Source organism: Mustela nivalis (assembly GCF_964662115.1).
Source record: "Mustela nivalis genome assembly, chromosome: 11".
Classification (NCBI taxonomy): domain Eukaryota; kingdom Metazoa; phylum Chordata; class Mammalia; order Carnivora; family Mustelidae; genus Mustela; species Mustela nivalis.
This window is the reverse complement of record NC_139030.1, coordinates 88,834,668-88,845,136: the sequence shown is the minus strand read 5'-3', so window position 1 is coordinate 88,845,136 and position 10,469 is coordinate 88,834,668. Positions and strand designations below refer to the sequence as shown.

At 41.0% G+C, this 10,469-nt stretch overlaps 1 protein-coding gene across 12 annotated transcripts in view; it reads right to left on the bottom strand.

Moving 5' to 3' along the window:
- Positions 1-1,622: 1,622 nt before the first annotated feature.
- The window catches only part of FN1 (fibronectin 1), a 66,474-nt gene continuing 57,627 nt past the window's right edge, over positions 1,623-10,469 (bottom strand). For all 12 annotated transcript variants that reach the window (XM_082689085.1, XM_082689079.1, XM_082689083.1 and 9 more), the window contains 6 exons: positions 10,295-10,433; positions 7,962-8,126; positions 6,021-6,146; positions 5,402-5,508; positions 2,735-2,842; positions 1,623-2,368 (listed from right to left, as the gene is read on the bottom strand). In XM_082689085.1, coding sequence (XP_082545211.1) covers positions 2,297-2,368; positions 2,735-2,842; positions 5,402-5,508; positions 6,021-6,146; positions 7,962-8,126; positions 10,295-10,433 — 717 coding nt within the window. In that variant the 3' untranslated portion in view covers positions 1,623-2,296. The remainder of the gene's footprint in view (positions 2,369-2,734; positions 2,843-5,401; positions 5,509-6,020; positions 6,147-7,961; positions 8,127-10,294; positions 10,434-10,469) is intronic.

The window sequence follows — 10,469 nt, the reverse complement described above, 5'->3', positions numbered from 1 at the left end:
CAGTCCAAGTGGATTTACTTAAGCTCACATTTGGGAAGAGAGTTTCAGGTTTGCAGATAGGCAAGTGGCTTGAAGCACATTCTCAGCCGATAGCTGTTCTTTCCTTATGTTTTATAATACAAAGACTTGTAAGCAAGATGGAGCTGATGTGTAGACCTTCACCCACATGTTACCTGGGCCTCTTCTTCACATATGGAGACCAGGGGGCCAGCCTGCCTTCTCTCAGGCCCCCATCTTCAGTGGTCCCCATTGCCCTGCAGTGTGTAGGAGTTTTTTGTTGTTGTTGTTTTTTAAAGATCTTATTCATTTGACAAAAGGAGATCAGAAGTAGGCAGAGCAGCAGGAAGAGAGGGAGGGGGAAGCAGGCTCCCCGCTGAGCAGAGAGCCCGAAGTGGAACTCAATCTCAGGACCCTGAGATCATGACCGAAGCCGAAGTCAGAGGCTTAACCCACTGAGCCACCCAGGTGCCCCAGTGTGTAGGTTTATATTGAAGAATCACATTGTCTCTTCAGTGATCAGTGATGACACATGTGAGACAGTCACATCAGCACAATGTGTTTCTTCTGTGATTTATCTTTTTTTTTTTTTTTTTTAAACATATATGAGCTGTTGCTGTCTTGGTCATTAGTAGCCTAATAAAGCAGAATGGGAACATAAAGTAGAAATCTGGGGTTTGGGTCTGTGTCTTGCTAAGGAAAACTAATCTGAGCTGCATTCTTTATCAAATTAGACTGCAATATCTCCCAATGACATACTAAATGTCAGGGCATTTTGTAAACTGTAAATAATTCAAATGTAAAATTTCTTCTTTTTTTTTTAAACAAATGAATCCTGAGGAAATCTCTTTCTATAGTTAGTCTAAATATTCACTGGCAGGTATTTACTGAAATATTTTTTCCATTATACAACAATGTCTAAAAGTATTGTATATTATGAATTATTAATTTTTTACTAATTAAAAATCGACTATTCCCAGTGCCATTATTTACTCTTCTAGATGCCAGATTTAATCTCAGAGTTTGTTGTTTCCCCAAAGTCAAATTGAAAAGGAGATGTCCTTTGTAGAGGAGGAGTTTTGCAAACTCCGTTCTGCTGGGGCACCCTGAAAGTGTCAGTGGCAGGTTATCAAGACGAGTGGGGTTCAGGTTCTTTGTAGCACAGCTTTTCCCTAAGACAAAGCTCCTCTAGGATGTGCTATTCAAGTACTTTTAACATCTCTGCCATCTTTTCTTCTTCCTCCAAAGGTAAGCTCTTTGAGTAGGTGTTTATTCACTGAAAGGAAGAAGGGAGGGAGGGGGAATGATGTTTGGAAAAAACAACAGAAGTTCCTTTCAATCCCACTCTTGAAGAGCTGGCTAGTGAGTTTAACAAATGTTTCAGTCCACTAAAATCTGGGAAAGCAGAAATATGAAACCAGCTTCATTACTGAAGAGATAAACTATCAAGAATGAATCTGTTTTTGTAGTGACAGACTGGGGAAAATTCTGTACTTAAATCTCCAAGGAGAGAGCTATTCACATCATAGGTTTTCAAGTGTTTGCTGAACTGAAAAGGAACATTCATGGGGATTCTTCTTCTCCCCCAAATTTCTTTATGCAAGAAAGAAGCCATGACCTTCAAGTGGTGGAATGTAAATCTTTTATTAAACGGTTGTCTTTCCACAGTAGTAAAGCTCTGGCACATACAGTATAAAAAAATAATCACCAACCATAATTATACCAAATTCCTCTTATCAACTGCATACTAAATGTCTTCAATACAATTTTTTCCGTATAAAAATACTGGGAAAAATTGATAAATAACAGATAAGAGAAAGATATTACTAGACTCATTTGGAAAAGGTGGATACTGTGAATATTTTAAATACCACAGTAACAAGGACACGCTGTTCGTACAACATTGCAGGCCAGTTAAGTGGAAGCAGAAGTGTTTGGGTAACTTTCCTACTTAAAATTCTGAGGATATCATTTCAACGCATTTTTACGCTGGTTGGTGTCTGTGCTTCCCTAGTCATCTCAAACCAAATCACAAGTGAGAATCATTTCATTTAAAATACTGAGCGGTACTGAATACTTCAGAGCAGAACAGGCAATATACTGCCCCCATTTATGAGAAAAGTCTCAAAACACTCCCAGGGGGATGCTTGGAGAAGCTGTGAGTTGAGCTGAAGCTGGAGAAGTTACTCCAGAGCAAAGGGCTTAAGAAAGAAACACTCTAAGATGGGGGTCTGCTAACATCACTCCGGTTTGGATGGACCTTGACAGAGATCCATGCTCGTTCCTCTGGGTGGAAATATTACTCTCGGGAATCGTCTCTGTCAGCCTGAACGTCTAAAGGCATGAAGCACTCAATCGGGCAGTTGACATTCTGTGAAAACAGAAAAAGAAAAAAAAAAGCAGCATTCTGTTAAAACAGAAGAAAAATTTACCAAAAAATCCTGTGACATGTACGGAACAAAAGTGGAGAGGCTTTTTATGATAAGCCCTTACAGACAGGACAGTATTTCCAGCTTCAAGACCTTAGCAATGTACTGGGCAATAGATATCCTAGAGTTTTGATAAATTTGAACCTAAATTATGTTCTAGGGTATAGTCTTCTGCTCAAGGCATTTAAAAGATTTTTTTAACAACAAAGAACATTTGGTTCATTCAGAAGAAAGGTGCCTACAGGTATCCCTACTAGGTATCTAATGGCATTTGGGGGGACAAACACTCAAGGTACAGGTGCACGTACAGTGTTAGTTCTCTGGTGGTATCTTTGCGAGTACTGGTTGTAGTGGCCGGTGGAGCCTTCGTGACCGGGTTCAGCCCCGGGTCTGCGGCAGTTGTCACAGCGCCAGCCCTGAGAGGACACAGGCATGAAATCAAATGGGGTTTACAATCACCTGAGAGCATCACCATTAGTGCTTGCGTTAAAGAATTTCAGGTCTTCTTACCCATTGGCAACGTATGAGCAGTTAATCATGAAGGAAGCTCTGATGATTTTATGCATTTAAAACTTGCAGAATATGCTCTGGTTTATTACTCATACCTTCTGATCACCCCTGTCTATTTATGTTGTTCTTGAAACATCCTCCTTTCTGTTCCCATTCAAACCCCACACATCTGCTAAGGCTCCTTCCAGTTCCAACTTCTGAAGTCTGCTTTCTGTACCAGAAGACACAGAGAAGTTTTCCCAGAATCCTAGAGCTTTCTGCAAGGGAGCTGAGATCACAGGGACAAACACCCTTGTTTTATAGGAAACTCAGCCCCACAGACTGCCCTGCCTGAAGCGAGAGGGAGAGGAACCTAGTGAAGTGCTGGTGGATTTGGGACTGTCACCTGCTAAATGACGCCTGGCCACATTCCTCCTAATGTGGGTAGGAAGGTAGCAAGGCTGTCCCTTCCGACCCACATGGCCACGGCCAGTGAAAATTGTAGCCTTTTGTCTGGCCAGACTTGTGATAAGAAACAGGTTCTTCTTCTGAGATTTTTGCTAGAAATGTGAGGAACCATGTTCTCCTTCATGGTTGTCCTAAGCCTATAGAGGTTAAACATGGAGCAGACAGAAGTCATTTTTCTCACTATCAGCAGAAGCTTCTGTTAAACAAAGCCAATATACAGGAACAAAGCGTATAAGAGAGTGAAAGACTCAGAATGCCACTGTTGGAGCAGCCCTGACTCTTCTGTTATGTAACCCTGGACTCTTCACTCTTCAGTTATGTGAAGTGGTTTTTTTTTTTTTTTTTTTTTTTGCCTTAATCAACCGGAGTTGAGCTTTCCTGTTATACCTGCAAGAACCTTAAATAATACAATCACTTTCTTTCTTATACTGTCACTTACATATTCCAGACATATTTCTCCATTTAAAAAAGTATTCCTCAGAACACCTCATACAATACAGGTACATACTACTTACAGAGTCACTGAATCTTGCTTTCACATAAAAATGTCACAGTTTCCACTGCTGTCTTAAGTGTTTCATTTAGCACTTTCTTTAGAACAGAATAGGTGTCACAAATGAAAGGTCTCATGTGCATAAATACTGAGGAGATGCTGAAGTGAGACCACATTCTACAAATTCACTTTCCATCACATATTTCTATACCAACCACTTACCAGAAATGTTCCACCTTCAGGGTCTTTACAAGTGTTAATGAGAGACAGAGAGAGGGCCTCCATCGCTTCTCTCCCTCCCCACCTAACCACTAGGGGTGGAAGAGATCAGGGTAGTTTCCATGGGCTGCCCCAAGTCCTCAGGTGGGGGCAGAGCCGGACCCCTGAAGACCCTTTCCTGCTGCAGGACTAATTTTCCTAAAAACCACCTTCCATCATGTTCTCTTTCTTCTTGGGTACCTACAATTGGCCAGTGCAAAAGGCACTGGCCAGTGCATCTTCCCCTGGGGTGGGGAGTGTGGTCTTCATGTATCAGAATGTGAATAGCTGTTGGGGAGGGTATGTTTTCATTAAAAATGAAGGAATGTTATGTTCTGTTGCTCTTGAGTTGCATGAGTCATCTTATTTTGAAATTTCAAATAACATTAGAGGAAAGCACAGCATTTTTTATTATAGTGAAGGGGGGCACAGATTAGAAACCGTTGAGAACTTCTGGCTTAAATAACGGACTTCCAGGCCCTTCCGTAAATGGCCCCCACTTCTTCTCATCTGATTTGTTACAAGACACCAGGCAGAGGGTTGGCTCACTGGAACCCACATAGGCCAGCTGCTTCCCATCCGGGGTGATAGACTTACTCTGCTCTCTCCGCTTCCTTCTCTTCCCGCAATCTATTTCAAACATCCGAACCTCCCCCGCCAGGGTATGTTTCTCTTTTCCATGGAAACTTTCTTGCGGATTCCAGCCTACCTGGGAACTATTTGTCAGACCCACTAAGAAACTCACCTAATTAGCTTGACTTTCCATGTATGCTAACTTAATGTCGCCAATTATATCCTTAACAGCCAGAACCGTTTCTCATTCCCTCTGTTTGTCCCATATTCCTTAAGCCCAGTGCTAGATCTGTATCAGGAATCTATTATTGGGTTGAGAGAGGGTATCTTCTAGACCCTTTCTTGGATCTTAACAACAATGCCATGTGGGCACCTATCAGTCACTGTGCACCTCAAGGCACCTCAAGGCCTAATGCTACTCAGCATGTAAGCCTTCAGTTGTTGAAGAGTAGCAACAGCCTGAGAATAAGAGGTATGAGAGTGGCTTAGGCTGCCTTGGAAGGGGAGAACTGAGAAGGGGTGTAGGGTTGCCTCTTGCGGGCAGCTCTGTGCCAACAGGAAATGAGGTATTTCAACTTTCATAAGGAGCGTTACCACACTTTGTGTACAGCACACACACAAGAAGCTGACTTCTCAATCACCAGGGTAGAGGGCCCCCTTCGTCTTATCTCAATTACAGGGAGGCTGGCCTTACCCGCTGGCCTCCGAAGCAGGTGCAGGAGCAAATGGCACCAAGATATTCCTTCTGCCACTGTTCCCCCACATGGTATGTCTTCCCATCATCGTAACACGTGGCCTCATCTGCGTGGAGACACAAGTCAGAAGGCTCATGGAAGATTGAGAACAATACGAACTTCACCTTTCTAAATAGGGTACGTTCTGATTCTCTCCAAAATGTGCATCCTCACAACCAAAATCCCACAGGTTTATGGGAACCATTGGTGATAGAAGTACTGCTGGATGGATCTTAGGGCAGCACGTCCAAAAACTAAATCTGATAAACTGGGAAAGGATCATATTTTAAAAAGTTGGATCCAAAGACCCATAAAGCTTTCTGGTAATATTTCACTGACGATTATGGTCAAAATACTCAGGTCAGAAAAGAGCTAACATGTCTTGTAATAACGTTAAATCATGGCTCATTTTGGACGCCTGTCTCCACTTTCCCAAATCAAAAGATTAACAAACCCACTGTTCACTCCTCAAGGAGACCTAAAGTCTCCAATCATCTCTGTGAATGAGAGTTACAGCTCAGTAATAAAAGCGGGAGTGCTTAATAAGGCACTAAAAATGATCTGTGGCAACGGACGTACGAGGATCACACTTGAATTCTCCTTTTCCATTTCCAAGACATGTGCAGCTCATCATCTGGCCATTTTCCCCCTGACGATCCCACTTCTCTCCAATCTTGTAGTTCACACCATTATCATGGCACCATTCTGTGGGTGAGAGAAAACCGGAGGCCAAGAGTTATCAGTGGGTTCTGACTCACAAGACGGTGCTCTGGGACACAGCCGTTTTAAGGGCTGGCTACCTAGAGGGAGTGGCAAGAAAAGTTGAGGATCATGATCTCCATGACAGACCACGTTTCGATTGGATTTTAAAATATTATCTTTATCATTTAACGTTTTCTAGGATATTTTAAGATGCAAGTCATCCCGCCATAACCATGTCACAAGAATAGTCGGGGACCTTCATTTGCATTCTATTAAGGCTTAATATTATTGAAAACCAAAGTAGGATTTAAATAGTCTTTTGGGAATGGATCATAGATGAAAAGTCACTTTTCGGATTTACAGAGAACTTGGATACCAAGTAGTTCTATTAACCGAAAAACAAACCTCCGCTGGCTTCTACATGCCCTAACCTGTTTCTTGTAAATGGAAAGAGTGAAAGAATAGATCTGTGTATCAAAACAAACCAAAACCAACAAAATGATAAATCACTGGTTATTATCCCAACAGAAAAGACCGATTCTGAGGAATATTAAAAGTCACAGTTCTATATCTTTAACTGCGATCCATAAAAGATGACTTGAACACACTTCAGAAGTTTGTGTAACAGGGCAGCTATTCCTTAAACTTTTTTTTCCATTCTTCAGCTTTAAACATTATTTGACAATTATGTCGTCTAAGCAAAGAAAATGTCAGTTGAGCCAAAGAATCACATAAATCACCTTATAGCTCTGTTCCCACAAATCGTGCCTAAGTACTTACCTCGGTAATAAATATGCAAACTTAAAATAGTTCAGTTTCAGAAATGAAAAACTACCTAACTGATGCCAAAATGTTAAAACTTCCAACTCCTAAATGTCATAGGACACATCTGTTCCATCTTTCCATTTTCAGATGGTCAAGTAGTAGTCTGCATTGAAAAAAATGAGTTGTCTCCATATTTTAGTCTGAATTAAACCATTTCATATTTTAGTGTGAAAGTCTTTAAAAAATATTTTATGTTGGATTTCCCCAAATATAATGTCAAGAAGTATCTGTAGGAGACTTGATCATAATCCAAAATGGGTAACACCTATAAAAATAGACCAATTGTCAGTAATAATCACATCCCCTAAGAACAAAGCATAAATGAAAGTTTTACAAATTCTAATGTTAAATATCAAAGCATAATAAATTATCCCTAGGATAATTTTAAATTGAAAATACCATTAAAAATGTTAAAATCTTTTTATAGTTTGAAAATCAAATATTTTTCTACTGAAGTTGATTCTTAATCATCTGTCGATGATTATCGCTGCTCTCTACATTACTTGGCAGAATTCAAGCTACCTGATGTGTGCATATGTGCGTGCGATAGGACACTGTGGATATATTAAGTTATGTGCATGACTGGTTTGTGTTGAAGGAGAGTGTGAGTATAAATGTTCACCTCTGAGCTCACTCAACATTAAAGATTAAAAGTGACTGGGGATTCCTTTGTGTTTCTGATACTTACTCTTCATTAAACTGGGCTCCAGAGAGTTTGACTTTATTATCTTGACAGAAAATGTTAAAAAATCATTACCATCACAAATGTATTTTTAATTACTGGTTGTATTGACACAGAACCCTTGAAATGAAGCAAATATTCAACAAGTAAAATTTCCCATCATTCTTTATGATGCAAAATGTTACTTTGAGTCAAGCATTCTCCCCTCGTTTGCTTCATGTTTGGAAGAGCCTGTGCCTGCCAAACATGCTTCCTTGGCACATTGTGCGAATGCATGGAACCAGAGGAGATGGACAAAGCAAGCTACTCACTAGATGAGTCACATCTGAAATGACCACTGCCAAAACCTAAGCACTGGCACGAGAGCTTAAAGCCGGACTCAGACAACCGCTCCCACTCCTCTCCAACTGCATAGTGGGAAACCGTGTAGGGGTCGAAGCATGAGTCATCTGTAGGTTGGTTGAGGCCTTGGTCAACTACACGAAGAAAAGGAGGAAAAAAAAAAAAAAGACAGCTTAGTGGTGATTTGGAACCATAAAAAGAAAACTGAATTATTGTTACAATGAGTCTAGTCTAAAACAGAAATCCCAGCAGCATGAAGAACCATTCATCTGTTTTACCAAAGCATCAGTGGCTCTGATAAACAATATTTAGATGTTGCCAGGGCGCATTTGCCACAAGCACCTGAAAAGGAGCCCCTCTTCCATTTTTGCCATTAGTACTAAAAAAAAAAAAAAATCATCATTTCTGGCAAAACTAGTCTATAGCATATGGAACATATCTTGAGGCATTTTAGGCTAGTTAAGAACTCGAGTGGGATGCAAAAGCTGGAATGTCTCTCCATCAGTATCTGAGTGACCTAGTTATTTTCTATCTCTGTGCCCTAATTCCCTCATCTGAAATATAATATAAAATATAATATAATAAAATATATCTTGTAAAGATTACATAGATATCATGAATTCAAAGCACTGGTCCATTGTCGGCACTTAAAAAGTGCCCACCAAATAAAGAATAATTATTAGAGAGCATCCTTTGTTTTTAATGCAAGAGACTTAGTCATTTTTATATACCATTGTAATGCAACATTCACTTTTATTATTCCTTTTTTTGCATCAGAGCTAGATTCTGTACATTAGTATGACAGCAGTAGGACAGCTTTACTTTACCAATAAAATCAACTGTTTCAAATAAGAGAAAACAAGGGATACGAATGACTTAAGAATAATGGAGTCTCTTCGTGTTGCCTAATACACTGGATCTTTATGTTTTGAGAAAGCTTAAAGCAATCTGTGCAAAGCATCCTTCCAATGAGTCTCTAAAAATTATATAAACTAATTTCTGTGACTTTGAATCCCACCATGTATATTTATTTTTACAGTGCAAAAATCAAAGGCTCAAAACAATAGATATTTGAAAGTGTTTAATAGTTTAAAAGGCATCACCCTGGAGGAAAATAGAGTTTGGGAGAAACAAACAAGTCTGACATGTCTGAGAGCCCAGAGAACGGGGCTGGAATGCAGAATATTGCTGCAGGGGATATGGGGTCAGAAACGAAGTGAAAGGAACCTGTAGTGTTACTAGGGGTTTCAGTAACCCTCCCCAAATAGCCACCAGTTAAAATTCCACCTGGTTTAAGTTATGGAGATGGAATTAAAAAAAAAAAAATGATGTGGAAAAGTACAAAGACTTTTGTGCTCTGAAAATTCCTTTCACGTGGCCTTCTACTAGTAAAACCACGCAAGGCAGAAGGCATGCATTACCATGGAAACCTAACACAACAAGCACAAAACGATCCCCACATCAAATAAGCAACTGCTTAAATTCACAGGCATGTATACGTGTAAAATAGCACGGTCACCTGTGACCCTATGTTCAGTAACCGGCCCTAGGAATAAAGCCGGTCACTCAACAGACAGAATATAGCACTCCGTGCTGCTGTGGGATAGAGAACCCTCTGTTGGGAAGACTGAAGATTCGTGGTTTTGATGATTCCCTGTCTCTCGTGATCCTTGGTGAATCTTCAACTGATGCAGGCTGAAAAGCCAGGTGATTCACTACTGCTTTACTTTGCAAGTGCTGCAAAGAGGAGTCAGTGACCCTTTCACTGCTATTTTGACCTTGGGGTTGTATAATTAGAAAAAGAAATTGAAATAACATTGGAAGAAGGTCGCTCTTTGAGTGGAAATGGGCGATGTTGGCTGCATTTTGCATGAGGAACAAAAACCAGCAGTCGCTCCTGTCTGCAGATAGGGAATTTCCTTTATAGGTCATCCTTTTTTGGGACTTAAAGGATCACTCAAGAGGACAGCAACGTGGTGAGCAGAGGGTCTGGCAAAAGAGATCAGGAGATCCGTGCCCCGGGTGACCTCAGATGCTCGCTAGCAGGGAGTCAGAATGTGGGACTAAATCATGCTTCGGGTCCCTTCCAGGTCAATTACCGCATCACTGACTGAGACTACTTTACACAGGAACTAGGGTACTAGGAGCGAAAAATAACTGAATTTAAAGTTGCTCCTTGACTTCATGCCATCACTTCCCGAAGTTCAAAGACAACAGCAACAAAGGAACAGTCGAGAGAAAACGTGTCTTTGGGGTTAGTCCAGAGGGGAGCCTGCACCTGCGGACCCAGGCTTTCACATACCAGAGTTGCCCACGGTAACAACCTCCTCCCGAACCTTGTGCCTCTTCTGGTCTTTCAGGGCCTCCACTATGATGTTGTACGTGGCCCCTCTGGTGAGGCCTGTCAGGGTGGCACTAGCGGAGGTTCCAGGAACTCGGAACTGCAGTCATCGGCACATCCAAAGTGAGGGAGAAAG